This window comes from Salvelinus fontinalis, chromosome 34 (genome assembly GCF_029448725.1).
Source record: "Salvelinus fontinalis isolate EN_2023a chromosome 34, ASM2944872v1, whole genome shotgun sequence".
Classification (NCBI taxonomy): Eukaryota; Metazoa; Chordata; class Actinopteri; order Salmoniformes; family Salmonidae; genus Salvelinus; species Salvelinus fontinalis.
The window spans coordinates 25,850,083-25,866,494 of record NC_074698.1 but is presented as its reverse complement, the minus strand read 5'-3'; the positions used below and the strand labels follow the sequence as shown (position 1 = coordinate 25,866,494).

General features: G+C 42.2%; 3 protein-coding genes across 3 annotated transcripts in view; 1 reads left to right on the top strand and 2 right to left on the bottom strand.

Moving 5' to 3' along the window:
- LOC129833953 (histone-arginine methyltransferase CARM1-like) overlaps positions 1 to 3,802 on the bottom strand; it is a 13,384-nt gene extending 9,582 nt beyond the window's left edge. Inside the window, exons 1-5 of the mRNA XM_055898762.1 lie at positions 3,586 to 3,802; positions 1,244 to 1,369; positions 776 to 882; positions 516 to 620; positions 220 to 351 (exon numbers count right to left, since the gene is read on the bottom strand). Of these exons, the coding sequence (XP_055754737.1) occupies positions 220 to 351; positions 516 to 620; positions 776 to 882; positions 1,244 to 1,369; positions 3,586 to 3,727 (612 nt within the window). The 5' untranslated portion in view covers positions 3,728 to 3,802. The remainder of the gene's footprint in view (positions 1 to 219; positions 352 to 515; positions 621 to 775; positions 883 to 1,243; positions 1,370 to 3,585) is intronic.
- A 616-nt stretch (positions 3,803 to 4,418) lies between these two features.
- On the bottom strand, positions 4,419 to 8,233 carry LOC129833610 (guanine nucleotide-binding protein G(I)/G(S)/G(O) subunit gamma-5-like). Its single transcript, XM_055898304.1, has 3 exons — positions 8,039 to 8,233; positions 6,580 to 6,706; positions 4,419 to 6,262 (listed from the first exon to the last, which is right to left on the bottom strand). Exons 1-2 carry the CDS (start codon positions 8,129 to 8,131, stop codon positions 6,581 to 6,583), a joined length of 219 nt encoding a protein of 72 aa, XP_055754279.1. The 5' UTR covers positions 8,132 to 8,233; the 3' UTR covers positions 4,419 to 6,262; position 6,580.
- A 685-nt stretch (positions 8,234 to 8,918) lies between these two features.
- On the top strand, positions 8,919 to 15,930 carry LOC129833609 (ATP-dependent Clp protease proteolytic subunit, mitochondrial-like). The gene is made up of 7 exons (XM_055898303.1): positions 8,919 to 9,026; positions 9,545 to 9,646; positions 9,840 to 9,911; positions 10,671 to 10,767; positions 11,321 to 11,508; positions 11,740 to 11,845; positions 13,200 to 15,930. The coding sequence occupies exons 1-7, from the start codon at positions 9,015 to 9,017 to the stop codon at positions 13,424 to 13,426; spliced, it is 804 nt and encodes a 267-aa protein (XP_055754278.1). The 5' UTR covers positions 8,919 to 9,014; the 3' UTR covers positions 13,427 to 15,930.
- Positions 15,931 to 16,412: the final 482 nt, after the last annotated feature.

Here is a 16,412-nt window from a genome sequence, read left to right as displayed (position 1 = left end):
GAACCTAGCAGAGGGCACCAAGTGGAGGGTTAGTGTTTGTTAGAGTGAGACTGATACATCTGCCAGACTTATGGCTACATAGCATGTCAAGAAGAGGATAGGGTTAGAGCAGGGGTGGCAAACTTTTCAGCTCGAGGGCTATGATTAGTTTGTCAAAACCAATTTGCGGGCCAGAAAAAGTGCAGTTAATTGAAAATATATAGGTCACTTAATTTCGACATAGTTTAGTGTGTCTGTTACCTCTGCGTGCTGGGCCATGGTGCTGGCCTCCACAGCGTAGACCTTCCTGGCCCCAGCCTGAGCAGCAAAGAACGACAGAATCCCTGAACCACAGCCCACATCCAACACCACCTAGAGAGAGGGGAATGGATTCTTATTCTTCCCTGATAAAGACATCAATAAAATCCAGCAGTGTCTACTGCCCAAACCAATTAAACAACAGTTTAGTTTCAAATACAGCAAAGGACTCAATTCAGAACTAGCTACATTTAAGTCCCAGGACAGTGCATCAGTACCTTGTCCTTGAAGTCAGTGTGGTTCTGGAGGATGGCCCTCTGATAGGTTCCTGTCCTGACGTAGTCCTGCATCATGTTCTGCTGCTGGGAGAGGTAGCCATAGAACTGGAGGAGTGAAGGAGAGAGAGAGCAAAGGAGAGAGAGGAAAATAAAGTGACAGAACAGCTTATTTTTCATGACGTGTTTTAATATTGTCACTGAGCTAATAAAGGTTTGAATAAATGATTTATTGCAATGCATGGCAGATTCTGCGTGTGCACCTGGAAGTACTGTACTGCGGATGATTCCTCTGTCCTGTCGCTGAAGACCGACTGCTCTCCACTGTGGCCGCGGCAGTTCTTCAGGAGGTTATAGAACGATGAGAACTCTGAGGAGATCGTCATAACACGTTATAAGCAGGACAAATCAGACATAAGTTATAAATGGTTTTAAGCCAGTCATAGAGAAGAAAGAGAAATCAAACGAACGGTAATAACCAATTATAACAGTTCACAAGGATGACAGAGGCAAGACGAGCATGAGAAACAATAAGAATCTCTTTATAAGGACAGGAACATGTGCACTAGGACAGGGAGTCAAAGACACAGACACACAGGAGACAGAGGGTCAATGACAGATAGATATAGCCTACTGGCAGGCAGTCAAAGACAGATGGAAAAAACAGACACAGACAGACAATGACAGCATTCTCTGAGACAGAGCGGCGGTGGTTGCCGGGGGTTAGCTACCTGCAGGTGAGGTGAACTGTAGCAGGACGCTGTTGCAGCCCAGCGTGATGATGAACGACTGTTTCCCCACGCGACTGCACTCTGTGTCCCGGGAGACCGAACACTTGAACACGCATGTCTCTTCTGCTGTGAGAGGAGTCATACATTAGTTAGGGCCCGGCAACATGCCTACAACAAGTCATTCATGGAATAAGCGTGGCACAGGAGTAGGTCACACAACATGAAGAACAACATGCTAACAGAACTGGCCTGATCACACACAGCACTTTATTGACTCAATTAGCATTAAAGCATCTCAACCATAGCAGCAAGCAAAGAGCTATTTTTAACCTCCTTTAGCCGAGGGAAAGTGAGTAATTTCTTCTGTTGAAGCTATTTCACACACACTCCTGGATGATTAAGATGACATAGTTTTAAAGGCTGGATATGTAAAAGCAATATATTGGCAAGGTAGGTCTAGTGCTGTGCCCGCATGGCAGTGAGAATCTGTGGTTTAATCCAGCAGTTGTGATGGGATTAAGACTAGCCAGATGCAGCATGTTTTATTAACAGACCAAACTAGCTACTGACACCGGGTTAACCTGGGATGAATATGAGAGCGGGAGTGTGTGTGTTGCTTAACAAGTGTGTGTTCGATGCAAGGGCTGAGATAGAGTGCATGCTTTAAAATATGTAGGCTACAACCATCTCCCTCCACTCGACCTGGCCCGTCTCCAAGGACTACAGCTGAACATTATGGTAAATGACAATGACAGATGGGGGACAAGGACTGTCACTATAGACATGTTACAGATATGTAACAACCAGATGATAGCCATGTCAATGTTCTAACAGGGTAATGTCAGGTCATAATAGACACTTGTCAAAGTGATGAGCAAAACTGTGATATTTTTGCTGGGCCAAGGCATTGCCCCTCATGGACAAGATGTAAATACACACATTCCAGCAGGATAGACAGACATTACTAGTGTGCTGTGTTTGGGAATGTTGGAAGAGGAAACGGCTGTTGGGCCTATGGACCAGACCAGGCAATCACACACATCATAAAACTTTGATAGGACACCTTGAAAAACACCCTGCCACACACACATTTCCACTTTCCCCACAGCCCAAGCTTGACTGTATCAAAACTAGGGACTTCACGGCTTCTTGAAAGGGACATCCCATCTGTGCCCCACAGTGTAACAAAAGCTGCAAGCGCTCAGCGCGAGCACACAAGTGAACGTCAGGGGAGAAGGGAGGTGGGGGACTAGCTGGCTATTGTTCAGGGGAGAACAAAGATGAATAACTAATTCGAACCTGGTTTAGCTTATCGAAACACAAGGACTCATATTTAGGATGTTTTTAAAAACGATTTCGTTTATCGATATTTATTCACTCAGCTAGGCATCTACAGTAGATTAGATAACCATAAAGTAGCACGCGTGAGTCACCGGGGTTAGCTTGCTTGTTTACACCGCTACTAGCATGATCTGTGCGCAAAGACGACGACGTTCCAAAACAAAACACACTTTTAAGATACCCATCTCAAAAGGGTCAAATGTTATCTTGCTTTATCATAACTATCTAACTAGCTAATAAAGGGGGCAATGCTCATATGACGCAGTTGGTTTTAACTGTTAGAACTATGTGGCATTAAGGGCAAACCATTGCATAGTATGGCTGATAGCTTATTGGGGCAAACCTGAAAGAGCACGTTAACATGTCAATTAGCGTTTGGCTATCTGCATCAATGTGTAGCGAGTTGGCTAGCGTGCTCAGCTGCAGGACAGGATACTGCATCATTGAAATGCAATCTGGCGCTAAATTGTTAGCAAGTTGATATTAGTAAACCAGGGTAGATAGGTATCTAATGTGCTTGGTCACACTTAGCTTGCGGTCCAGGAAACGTCTCGTGTGAGCTAAAACTGACTACTTCGCATTAAATTAATACTTTAAAGAATATTGATCAAGACAAATAGATAGGTAAGAACGAACGTGGTCCACAAGCCACGAAATGAGCGCAGTAAGCTTGCTAAAGCTAACCACCTATAGTTAGCTAAGCTACCAACAGTGTGCGCTGTCGTGGTGCTGGAGAAGTAACATTAGTTAACTAAGTTATGTTACCTAGCTAGCTAATAGCGGTAAGCGAAAACAACAGTCCCCATTACGTTGGATTCTATAGGTGGAACCAGTCGGTTTTGAATTGGAATCCCCACCCGCACACATGTGCAAGACCACTCGCATTGGTTAGCTAGCTAGCTTTTTAGCATTTAGCTCTGGCTAATTAGCCAGGGTAACGCCAGTTAACAAGGAGCCCAGGCCGAACCGGGGTATGGAAGAGCTGTCTCAAGTCCACTCACCGTTGGAGAGGTTGATCAGGGCCGCGTCCTGTGTGGCTTTCACCTCCAGTCGTAGAGGCTGCTGCTCGGAGTGACGCTGTATTTCTCCGTTTGCGTCTCCGATAGAGAGGAGCCGCACGCCGGGAAACACCGACACCGCCATCTTCGATCTGTGGGAAGAGACAGCTCACTGTGGCGCTCACATCCAGCGTCGGACGCGCACTCACGACAGGAAACGGGATACACGCAGGTTTACCGCCACTCTGTGGCCGAGAGGCAAACTGCTTAGTGCAAATACAGTAGACTTTGCTCTGACTTCTGTTGTCACTGCTGTACACTGTTTCAGCATAGACAGTATAGTTAGTTAGACAAAGAGAGAAATAGGGGATATTGAATAATCGTTCAATAATCGAATAATCAATTTCAGACTGTCAGCCTGGCTGCGTTTCGTATCCTGGTCTGTTAAATCTGTGAATAATATTGGTTCTGCTGTGTAACATGTCATGCAGCAAGTACCAAAGCCTACAACTTAGGTCAGTGGCTAAATACAGTTGATCTGGCAGACTATTGGCAAATATGCACTGGTATTTCTTGAGAAGCATTCTATGTGACAGGGATGAGCAAGTCTGGTCCACGGGGGCCTGAGTGCATGTCTGCTGTCTTTTGTTTTCTCCAAACCAGGTATGGCATCAGTGGATTAATTAAGTGCCAGGCGAAAGAGAAAAGTAGCAGACACTCAGGTTCCTGCAGGACAGGAGTTGCCTACCCCTGATACTCTTGTGTGTTCTGGCCAGTCAGCTTAAGGGGGCCACTCTTAACAAACTACTTGATAAAACATGAGACTCAAGGAGATGTTGAAGGTGAAATTATACATTTTATTAAATGATTCAGTCAATACATGTCACGGTACCATTCTAAGACAAATACACACAAAAAAAAAACGTTAAGGCACAAGAGGATGACAGTGTTTTCCACATGTATGAATCCTTCCACCAGAGCATTTCAGTGACTAATATTTGTAAAATGAGGTGCTCTGCTTTCCTCATGCATTATGGACACTGTAGTCCTCAAAAGTTCTCTCTTCACTTTATTATAACGTCAGAGGAATTCAGAGCTCAGTCACCATAGTGAAAAGAGCTTGCATTCCTCCATCTCTTTCCTGCATGGCCACTGATTTGAAGGGACTTGGTAGGCAAGACTAATAGTACTGTGAAAATCTATGTAGGCCTAGTCCTTTCAACTATCAGTGGTCAAGTCAGAGGACATTATTGAAGACATGTTTCTGGGTATTGGAACATGTTGAAGGGCTGTTCTCCAGTTTTTAGCAACACTTCATGTTGTAATAAGAACACAGTATGGTTCCTAAACATTACTCATTCTCTGGGGTTGTTTTTCAACTCCTTCAGGTCCTCTTTAAGTGTTTCTGATTAATCAAGTGGGAAAGTAAATGCAGATTTAGGCCTCAACAGGTCTCGTGTTAAAATCGAGGCATTTAAATTACCAGAAGTTTGGCACATACTAAGGCACATTAGTTTGAAGCAGTACGCAAAGAGTAAAAGGTAAAAGGGGTGGGGAACCCTAAAAATGACTTTAAACCATTTAGAATGTGTCTTTACTTTAACTTAGATGCACCAATGGAGTAGCAGTCTCTTTCCACTGAGTGTCCTGAGATCAGGCTTATTTATAATGATGATACACAGCAATTATACTTATCTTTAGTGTCAGTACAGTAATCCTAATATTCTTGTTATGATCCTTCATATCATTATTCTGATGTTGACTGAGCAACACCACAAAACCAGCATTGAAACAGATATTTTGCATGACCTGAGTTTGAGATCTCTATATGCCAACACCCATAAGAAACCTCTAACATCCTCTCTGAGTCACTCTTTTCAAGACATAGTAACACCATTTTCTTTTAAATTAAATTTTGCATCACAGTGGTTTAACTGTCAACTGAGGATCTTAACAGTGTAGTCGAGTGTTTAACACATGAGAATGCGCGCAAAATTTCTGTCAAAAGACTAAATTCTCTTGAGAGGCTCATGGAGTCACCACACTTTTAGCAGAGAATCATAAATTACACTTATCGAAATGCTTCACAATTTCACCTGACAAAAATCACAGTGACAGTGTTAAGGCGAGTTTGTGTGGAACCTTGCATTGTGTTTGCAACCAACTGAGCACCATTTTGAAAAACAAGCTCTGAGATCAAACTCGGGTGTAATACCTTGTAGTCTGTTGAACATAGCTTCACAACAATGATACGGTAGGCTATACTTATGTAATGGCACTGGGTCAACCACTTTTAAAGACTCACCAACAACAATGTGTAAAACCTAATAGAGTTCAAATTCACTTTGAGTAAAAGAAAAGTAACAAAAGGTAGAGACTATAGGGAGAGTTGGGGTTGAGACTGCCATATTTATACTTTGAGGAGTGCTTTCATTCTAATGATCTCAACACACAAAGGACTGCAAATGTTATCCTTATTGAGCTGTAGAAATCCAGAACAGAACACATGTCAAAACTCACTCAGCATAGGGTTAATGCTTGTGATTGTGTTCTGGCCTTGAGGTCTTCAGTGACTGGACGTGGTGGGGAAGGGTGTAGGAGACGCCAAGGGGCTTGGAATTAAAAGGCATCCTTGGGGAATGTTCAGACGTGTTTTACGAGCCTCCATCATCACCATCGCCTGCAGTGAGAAAGCATAGAGTCCGATCAGATCACTGGCACAGCAGTTAGATGAGATATGGCTGCTGTTGGTTACGTTCTCTTTGTAACAATCAAAGCCAGAAGGGTCAAAGGTTAGCAAACAGAGAGAGAAAGGAGAGTGGGGAACAGGTAGAGGGAAGGTAGAGAAAGAAAGCAGGACAGAAAGAGACAGAGAGAGTGTGTGTGTGTGTCCATGCACGTGTGTGTGTGTGAGAGAAAGAGACAGAAGAGAGAAAAGAGAGAGATAGAGAGGGAGTTAGTTGAAGCCTACTCTACCACATCAGACTGTCATCTCACCTCAGAAGAGGGCGCAGGACTTGGGGGGTCTGAAGGGGTTGTCGCTGGAGGGCACCCCCATGAGGAGAGGGTCTTTATGGGCGTTCTGCAGGCAGAAGGTCTTCAGGTCCGCTGCTGCCTGGGACACCTGAGAGTGGAAACAGAGAGACACTGTCAGTTCCATTATACTTTAATTCTGTGTGATAAAGGCTACATAAGACTGCTGTAAAGATGACATATCAATGTCATAGGCATTCATGAGAATGAGTCATCATTGACAGTGACAGCGTTTTCTATAAAGAAGTTCCAAGTAAATTGAGCTCAATCCTGCTCTACTTAACTTCTACTTGTTTTAACTCAGCTTTTCAAGAGAGACCTGGTCCACGCATCAATAAATAGAGGGGCCAACACTTTCACTCTGCCACAATACTCCTACTGATACTCAGTTTAATGAACCTACAGTAATATGCTCCAAGCTCACACTGCGAGAGAAACTGGGCAATGATCAGCTATTTTCCTAAAATCCCTACCTAGGACTTGACTCAGCAATAGCATAATGATCTGGTACTTTACGAGAGGGTTGTTTCATGGGTGAAGTCTATAACAGTTGTCATAACAATTGTCATAACATTGTCCCCATTAACACAAGATGGCACTTTAGGACCAAGTCACAAATGAGCTATGCATTGAGTTTATTATTTATCTAGTTAGTTGATAATATGGTATAAACGTATTTCATAGGCTATAGATAAAAGCCTATATTTTTCCTGCATTCTCATATGCCCTTCAAAGCACAGCATGCCTGAGTCCTCCATGGTGGTTTAAGGTCTGCGGACTAATCTGGCTTTCTCCTCTAAAAGGAGTAATTTGGCCAACAATCGCACTACTGTCACAGCCACAATCAACAAAGGCCACCACTGTGCTGCACCATTCGCGGAAACTAGCCTACGAGCTGTTTATTTTCTCTGGACAACACAGCCTACAGCAGGAAATCTTCATATTTCACATGATTAACTTAGAGCATAATTAACAGCAAATCGTTAACTTCTAAATATATCATAAATACATCCATTCAAAACGGCGTTAAACTAAGTGGAGAGCTGAGGAGTAGCCTAGACTTGCCATAACACCTATGCATACAGCAAAACTAGAACCGCATTATAATCTTACGTTTTCCTTTCGGTAACATGACAGGTGAAAGGCGGCGCTCGATTGAGCACGTCAATTTACAGGTTACTCCTTTAGTCTACTGGACAGCGCTGCAGTTAGTTGCAAACAGATGGCATGGTTCCAATGGAACAGCATTTTGTAACAAATGGCCTGGAAGTAACAAAATAACGCGATGCTTCTCGTAAAGTAGTCAAACTTTACATAATATATAGCTTTTCAATAGTTACCAAAGGGCCATGTTGACAAGTCAGCCAGTCACACCCAATGCAGAACAGTTTTTGATCAGTCTTTCTGAATGTAATTTCTTTACCTTGATCCTGCGAACACTCGCCTCTAGCCGAAGTTGTTTTACCACCTTCTGAGCGATAACCAAGTTGCTGCTGTTTGCGCTGTTATTCGACATGTCTGCGAGGTCTGTTCAACGGCCAAGTGAAAGTGTCCGGCTATCACTTGAAAGAACGAGATTTTCTGATGAGGCTGCTGCGACTCAAGTGCTCCCCCCTCTGAAAAAACGCACCGCTTTTTTGCGCAATGTTCTCCCCACTGCTTTCAGAATTGCCCATAATTAAAGATGGTTATCAGTAAAGAGAGGCACTTATGTGTACATGTAAGAAAAACATCAACCTAATAATAATAATAGATCAGTCAGTTAAACAAATGAATGGGCTATTTTCGGAAAATGAAATGTTCCTTTGGGTTTTATATTGTGTCGCCAATAATACAATGGTTTCTAGGCCTGGAGTAGGCTATGGTGAAGTAAATCAAAGGAAAGTATTTTATTAGAATGGTCTTGGCTCTCTATTATACAAAGATACCTTTTCTAAACAACCCCAGAACCACGAGGATATCATTAGCGAAATAGTCTCGTCATGTGCTCCTTTTTAAAAATGTTTACTCATAGAGACCCCATCTACAATGTCACGAGTTTTGGCTCTTCAACACACATGTCTGTCTTTTAATCACATTTCATTTTAAGCTTTATTCATCACATTATTATTCAATAGTATATTTATTTATATAACAAGTAGGCTTTTGTATTTAAAAAATAGTTGGTATCTGAAAATGATCAAGGCAACGATAAGCAATACTGTAGGATTATGTTAGTGGATTTTTCTTGTGCACCATTGCCATCTAGCGCCCACATATTCGAGGCTGTAAACACAAACTCGTCACATGACAGAGAAATATTGCTCAGTGACTTCAGGAACAGTTCGACGCTCAAATTAGAATTGTTTCCGGTTAAATTGGGGTCAAACAGAGGGGATTGTACATTACAAGACATCACAATGCTTATACGAGTAAGTATTGGAGATAAAGAGTGAAACATATTTTGGAAATGCATCGCTTGTGTTGTAAACTATATAGATTACAATGTGAAAATGTTAATTCGCTGTCTCAGCGGTGCATTCTCGACTCAGATGAATAGTATGCATCATGCACCTGCGACGATTAAATAGCCAGTGAGCTTGCTGGCTAGCCACACTTGTGTAACTTGACCAAAACTCATTCCCATCTCGCTAAATTGAATGACTTTCTTTTAAAGGAAAACCACTGTCAACATTTCCCTAACTGTTAATGTGAAATCACGAGTAACAGTAGCATTTTCTAGTGTGTGTAATGTTCAGAGTTGATGTAAGATCATAATACATTTGAAAGCTTTGTCTTGAACACACTTCAAGGGGCCAAAGTGGAAAAAAATAACCATGCTATCTCTGAATGTAACTTATACATATAATTATTTAAATAACCTGCCCAACACTTAGGTTAAGATCTTAGAGACACATGTTAACTCTTTCTCTCTATCCCCTGCTCTTAGAGGGTGTTACAATGTGGAGCTACAGCTTTAAAGCCATGCAGGACCATTCACCACAGTGCTCAATGGAGGAGTCCTCTCATACCTATTGTTGTGGAGCAGACGGTAAGAATTGGAACCCCAACAGAGTTCTATTTAGGACCACAACATTTCTATGCAACTTGATTCACTCTTGGTTTGGAACGGTTTAGTTAGTAGTTTTCACCTGTTCGTTTCTGGTCCTAGCTAGTCTAGCTGCTTTCCAATGTTCAAAGATCTTCCTCTCATTCTTTTTCCTTGTCTTTCTCTTCTTTCTCAGGGTCGAGGAGAGCGGGCGTATGACATCTACTCTCGTCTTCTGAGGGAGAGGATCATTTGTGTAATGGGGCCGGTAAGTCTCACTGTGTATCACTGTCTGTGTAATGGGGCTGGTAATTCTAGCTGTTTGTCACCGTTTGTGTAATAGGGCCGGTAAGTCTAGTTGTGTGTCATTGTCTAATGTGGCCGGTAATTCTTGCTGTGAGTCACTGTCGGTGTAATGGGGCCAGTAAGTCTCGCTGTGTGTCAAGGCTTACCGGCCACATTACACAGATAGTGACACACAAATAGACTTACTGGCCCTATTACAGACAGTGACACACATATAGGCTTACCAGCCCCATTACACAGATAATCTGTGTGTCACTCTCTGTAATAGGGCCAGTAAGTCTGTGTATGTAATAGGGCTGGTAAGTCTGTAATAGGGCTGTTAAGTCTGTGTGTGTAATAGTTTGGGATTCAAAACCTACACAAGGAGACATTGGGTATGTTTACATGCACACTAATAATTCGATATGAAACTGATTATGGCAGTAAAGGTTGCTAGATCGAATCCCCGAGCTGACAAGGTAAAAATCTGTTGTTCTACCCCTGAACAAGGCAGTTAACCCATTGTTCCTAGGCCGTCATTGTAAAGAACTTGTTCTTAAGACTTGCCTAGTTAAATAAAAGGTAAAAAAATAAATAAAATATATAGAACTTACTCTGTTCATCGGCGCAAGGTCATAATCGAAGTAAGCCCACACCGATTAAAACATCTGGATTTCTGAGTCTGCTGTTGCAGTTAAGATTCATTTGTTAATCTCTCTCCTCTCCCCCTGCCTTTTTTCAGATTGATGATTCTGTGGCCAGTCTGGTTATTGCTCAACTACTCTTTCTGCAGTCAGAGAGCAACAACAAACCCATCCACATGTACATCAACAGTCCTGGTAAGAGAATAGAGGGGGACCTCCCACAAAAATGGTGGAAGAACAGATGGTGGTGGCAGGGGATGGTTGGCGAAATAGGGATGGTTACTTGATTAAAAAGCACGTTTCTTGGAGGGGAAAGAGATGGAGAGAACACAAGTGACAGATGGATCAGATGACAGTAATAGGAGATAAAGGGTGCAGTCAGAAAGTATTTTTTTTACCTTGACTTCAAATTAACTTCATTAGGTTAACGTTAAAGCTGAGACCCATGATAGGCACAACAGCCCCAGGCGCATTTGTTATTGTTTTGAGGAAATGAGCATCCAGCATTGTGGTTAAAAAAATAAAAATCGTACATACTTGGTTCTATAGTGCGTGCAATGATGTCAGATGGAAAAAGGTGTTTGTTTGAAGTAACGTCTTTGTTGTAATATCGCAAATGGAAATGGCAGTTTCACCACTATGGATTCCAGCTTTAAGGAAAGATAGAAGAGGAACATTGATGAACTAAATCCAACCATTAATCCTGGTTCACCATGATGTTCCTCTCCTATCCTCTTTTCCCCCCCAGGCGGTGTTGTGACGGCAGGCCTAGCCATCTACGACACCATGCAGTACATCCTCAACCCAATCTCCACGTGGTGTGTGGGCCAGGCGGCCAGCATGGGCAGTCTTCTCCTGGCTTCGGGCACGGCCGGCATGAGGCACTCCCTGCCCAACGCTCGCATCATGGTGCACCAGCCCTCTGGAGGAGCCAGGGTAAGGATGGAAAGGGGTAATGGGACCAGGGAGGCAGCAGGAATAGGAGCTGGTGGGGGGGGGTTAGAGAACCTGGTACAACTGTTGGTTCGTTTAGCTTGTGTTGCCATCAAAAGCCAGATCCTGTGATTGTCTAGGCTATTGGGCATGTAAATATGAGTTAAGTATTTTGACACCTCACCTCAGTTGCCTTTACATAACATGTGTCTTCTCTCTCCTGTGTGTTATTAGGGTCAGGCTACAGACATCGCCATTCAGGCTGAGGAGATCATGAAACTAAAGAAACAGATCAATCAACTCTACGCTAAACACACTGGCCAGCTGTTGACACATATAGGTAAGTAGCTAAGGCATCCAGTTCAGTAGAGTCTGGCTCAGAGGGAAAAGCCTTGAGTAAGCATACAAAGTTCAAACAATGAAGACAGACCTGGGTTCAAATACATGCGTCATTATTTATTCGTTATTAATATACTTGTGTATTTTCAAATAATGTGGCCAAATCAGCTACTTCTATTTGAAGTATTTGAAAGTATTTTCTTATGACTTCCTATAAATAGCCAAAACAAATTTCAAATACTTATATCAACGGAGTGGCTGCGTGGCCGAATTCTCTGGACGCCTCTTTTCAATAGCTAAACAACCGAACCTTCTGGGAATGTCTGAGATTCTCTACTTTAAAAACAAGCCCATTGTCAAACTCTGTTTACTGTCTACATGTGCAGAACCTTCAGCTGCACAGAGGTGGAACAGGCAACTCTGTTTACTGTCTACGTGTGCAGAACCTTCAGCTGCACAGAGGTGGAACAGGCAACTCTGGCTAATTTCAATCACGTGCTGTATCAAATCGTGCGGCGTTGCATGCTCATTGAGAAGCTAACGTTGTTTTGCCCCATACTGCAATGTGTAGACTGCGTCCTGCTTCAAAATCAAATTGTTTGTCACATGCGCCAAATACAACCGTAACACTTTTTCTTCTTAACCAACAATGCTTTAAGAAGTTAAGTACATTTAAAAAAATAAACAGCAGCAGTGAAATAACAATAGCGAGGCTATATACAGGGGGTACCATTTCAATATCCTTAGTTACAACAGACAGAGAAAGTTATAGCCTACATCCTAAATTAGCCAACAATATATATATATATATATACTGTTTGGGGGGGGTGTTCGTTTAAGTCTCTGCAGGGTTTTTATTTCAGCTGCTCATAAAGATGAGGCAGAGACTAACACAACATGCGCAGAACATGATCCGGTTGTTTAGCTCTGGGGAAAAGGTGTCCAGGGGGGTGGGACGGTTTGATTCAATCATTTAGCCTTAGTCTTATTTCAAATACCTGTAGGACCACACAGACCTGGGTTCAAATGCATGAAATTATACTTGTCTTTTCTAATACGTGCCAGTACTTAAATGTATTTCCAAACAGATCCCAATATGCAACATTAATATTCCAATAAAAAATACTTCAAAATGTCTTAAGTAATATTGTCTGATGGAAAATGTACCATAGCCTCTGAGTCCCATATGACTTAGTTAGGAGTCACTATTTCAAGGTTAAGTGATTTGATGATTGAGTCCTTCCTCACTCAAAGCACTTTAAGAGTGAACTCACCTCAGCCAACACCAATGTGTCGCACATTTTTACCAAAACTTGTAACCATATAATTATTCCCTTCCGTTTTCTTTCTCTCAGAGGGTGTGATTGAGAGAGATTGTTACATGAGCCCCATTGAGGCACAGGACTTTGGGATCATCGACCGAGTGTTGGTGCATCCTCCCCAGGCGGGCCAGGACGACCCAGAGCTGGTCCAGAAGGAGCCCCCTACCGCCATCTGCCCCTCGCCAGCCTCCCAAACCTCTGCCACCGAGCAGAGCCCCCCCGGGACCATCCCCCCCTCCTCATACAAACCCGAACCCTGACCTCAGACTACCGGGAAGCAGTCCCACACCCAATCACAAGCCATCCTCTATCTTCTACCCACCTATAGGCACTTCTGTAGATCGGATTGGACAGGTGCAAGCAATATGCTGATGTCCTGTAAATTCAAATGTATTGGAGTGGATACTAATATGCGAGAAGTTGCAGCGTAGCCTACCAGAGGGCAAAGTGGAGCTATTACTATATTGCTTATACCTGTCCAATCCTTTGATCTACACAAGTGCTCTGGGTGGATAGGGGCCGGTTTGGAACAGAGGACCTGCATTGAATACCTCTGTGCTGGAGAAACCTCTGGGAGAGGAGGCAAAATGCAGCAGTATTAGAATATTTACATTTAAGAATGATCAATTTTGACCAGTCCCCCATAATATGCACACTGTATTTACCACAAACAAAGACTGCAGATCTCTACAGTGAAGGAAACAATATAGCCCCCATTTGTACAAGCCATGACACAATTATGATGTTGATTTTCATGAACTGGAATAAAATACATTTTCTTTGAGTCACACACCCAATCTGGGCCTGTACAGCATCTAACAGTAGGAGTGTTGATCTAGGATCAGTTCCTCCTGTCCATGCAATCTTATTCATTATGACAGACAAGGCGAAACTGATTCTAGATCAGCACTCCTACTCTTAATGCTTTATGAATACAGGCTCTGATGTAAAAACTGATTATAATTGTATCAACGCTTGATTCAAGTCTAACAAGTAAAGTGTTTTGATTGCCTCAGTGATAAGATCAACTGAGCCGTTTTCCTTTGCAATATACAGAAGTCGGAAGTTTACATAGACCATAGCCAAATACATTTAAAAACTCAGTTTCACAATTCCTGGCATTTAATCCTTGTAAAAATTCCCTGTTTTAGGTCAGTTAGCATCACCACTTTATTTTAAGAATGTGAAATATCAGAATAATAGTGGAGTGATATTTCAGCTTTTATTTCTTTCATTACATTCCCAGTGGGTCAGAAGTTTACATACACTCAATTAGTATTTGGTAGTATTGCCTTTAAATTGTTTAACTTGGGTCAAACATTTAGGGTAGCCTTCTACAAGCTTCCCACAATAAGTTGGGTGAATTTTGGCCCATTCCTCCTGACAGCTGGTGTAACTGAGTCAGGTTTGTAGGCCTCCTTGCTCGCACACGCTTCTTCAGTTCTGCCCACACATTTTCTATAGGATTGATGTCAGGGCTTTGTGATGGCCACTCCAATACCTTGACTTTGTTGTCCTTAAGCCATTTTGCCACAACTTTAGAAGTATGCTTGGGGTCATTGTCCATTTGGAAGACACATTTGCGACCAAGCCTTAACTTCCTGACTGATGTCTTGCGATGTAGCTTCAATATATCCACATACTTTCCCTTCCTCATGATGCCATCAATTTTGTGAAGTCCCTCCTGCAGCAAAGCACCCACACAACATGATGCTGAAACCCCCATGCTTCACGGTTGGGATGGTGTTCTTCAGCTTGCAAGCTTCCACCTTTTTCCTCCAAACATAACGATGGTCATTATGGCCAAACAGTTCTATTTTTGTTTCATTAGGCCCGAGGACATTTCTCCAAAAAGTACGATCTTTGTCCCCATGTGCAGTTGCAAACCGTAATCTGGCTTTTTTTAATGGTGGTTTTGGAGCAGTGGCTTCTTTCTTTCTGAGCAGCCTTTCGGGTTATGTGGATATACTTTTATACTGGTTTGCTCCAGCATCTTCACAAGGTCCTTTGCGGTTGTTCTGGGATTGATTTTCACTTTTCGCACCAAAGTATGTTCATCTCTAGGAGACAGAACGCGTCTCCTTCCTGAGCGGTATGACAGCTGCGTGGTCCCATGCTGTTTATACTTGCGTATTATTGTTTGTACAGATGAACGTGGTACCTTCAGCCATTTGGAAATTGCTCCCAAGGATGAACCAGACTTGTGGAAGTCTACAATTGTTTGAGGTCTTGGCTGATTTATTTTGATTTTCCCATGCTGTCAAACAAAGAGGCACTGAGTTTGAAGGTATGCCTTAAAATACATCCACAGGTACATCTCCAATTGACTCAAAATTGTCAATTAGCCTATCAGAAGCTTCTAAAGCCATGACATTTTCTGGAATTTTCCAAGCTGTTCAAAGGCACAGTCAACTTAGTGTATGTAAACCTCTGACCCACTGGAATTGTGATACAAATTATTTCACTTATAATTTACTGTATACAACTTTTTGGAAAAATGACTTTTTGGAAAAATGACTTTTTGGAAAAATGACTTGTCATCCACAAAGTAGATGTCCTAACTGACTTGCCAAAACTATAGTTTGTTAACAAGGAATTTGTGGAGTGGTTGAAAAACAAGTTTTAATGACTCCAACCTATGTGTGTAAACTTCTGACTTCAACTGTACATGCGACTTGTAAGCCTAGAGTGCCTCGCTCTGTCAGTTCAGATTCTATGATGTGACTTGGGGGATTTTGGAGATAAAGCCTGTCTTGTAAGAGTTTCTATGAGTGTTAATCAAGTCATGATGGAATTTGAAAATGTTTAAAGTGTGGGATTTTGTCTCAATGATATTGAAAAGTTTATCAGTCACATTACATTCAAAAAGTAATTGTGTAAAGCACTAATGATGCAATGACTTGCATAGAAAAGCAACATGCTGAGATGAGGGAGAATGGGGCAATAACAGTACAATTGACGCTTAAAGTATAAGCCAACAAATATATTAATGTAAAGTAAGGTTTTATTAGTTCATGTCTTTTGAACAAGACTTATAAAATCAAAAAACATCCATCCACCACCTAATATGTCACACAGCATCTAACAAAACCCAGTAAAATTGTTACACAAGACCGCTGTGAAGAACTATACTAACCCCATGGTAAACAATGGTGTGCAACAATGCTAAAAACCCTTTAGCTCTCCAGACCCTGGTTTCCCCAGATTTTTAAATGCGGTGGCTACATTTCAATATAGTGGCTTCCA

Bases quoted from the DNA above. Each gene is read 5' to 3' on its own strand.
- LOC129833610 (XM_055898304.1), bottom strand. From the start codon at position 8,131: ATGTCGAATAACAGCGCAAACAGCAGCAACTTGGTTATCGCTCAGAAG. The intron at 6,707-8,038 runs GTAAAGAAATTA...TTCCACTCTCAG, and splicing joins CGAGTGTTCGCAGGATCAAG to GTGTCCCAGGCAGCAGCGGA.
- LOC129833609 (XM_055898303.1), top strand. The intron at 9,647-9,839 runs GTAAGAATTGGA...CTTCTTTCTCAG, and splicing joins CTATTGTTGTGGAGCAGACG to GGTCGAGGAGAGCGGGCGTA. The intron at 9,912-10,670 runs GTAAGTCTCACT...GCCTTTTTTCAG, and splicing joins TCATTTGTGTAATGGGGCCG to ATTGATGATTCTGTGGCCAG.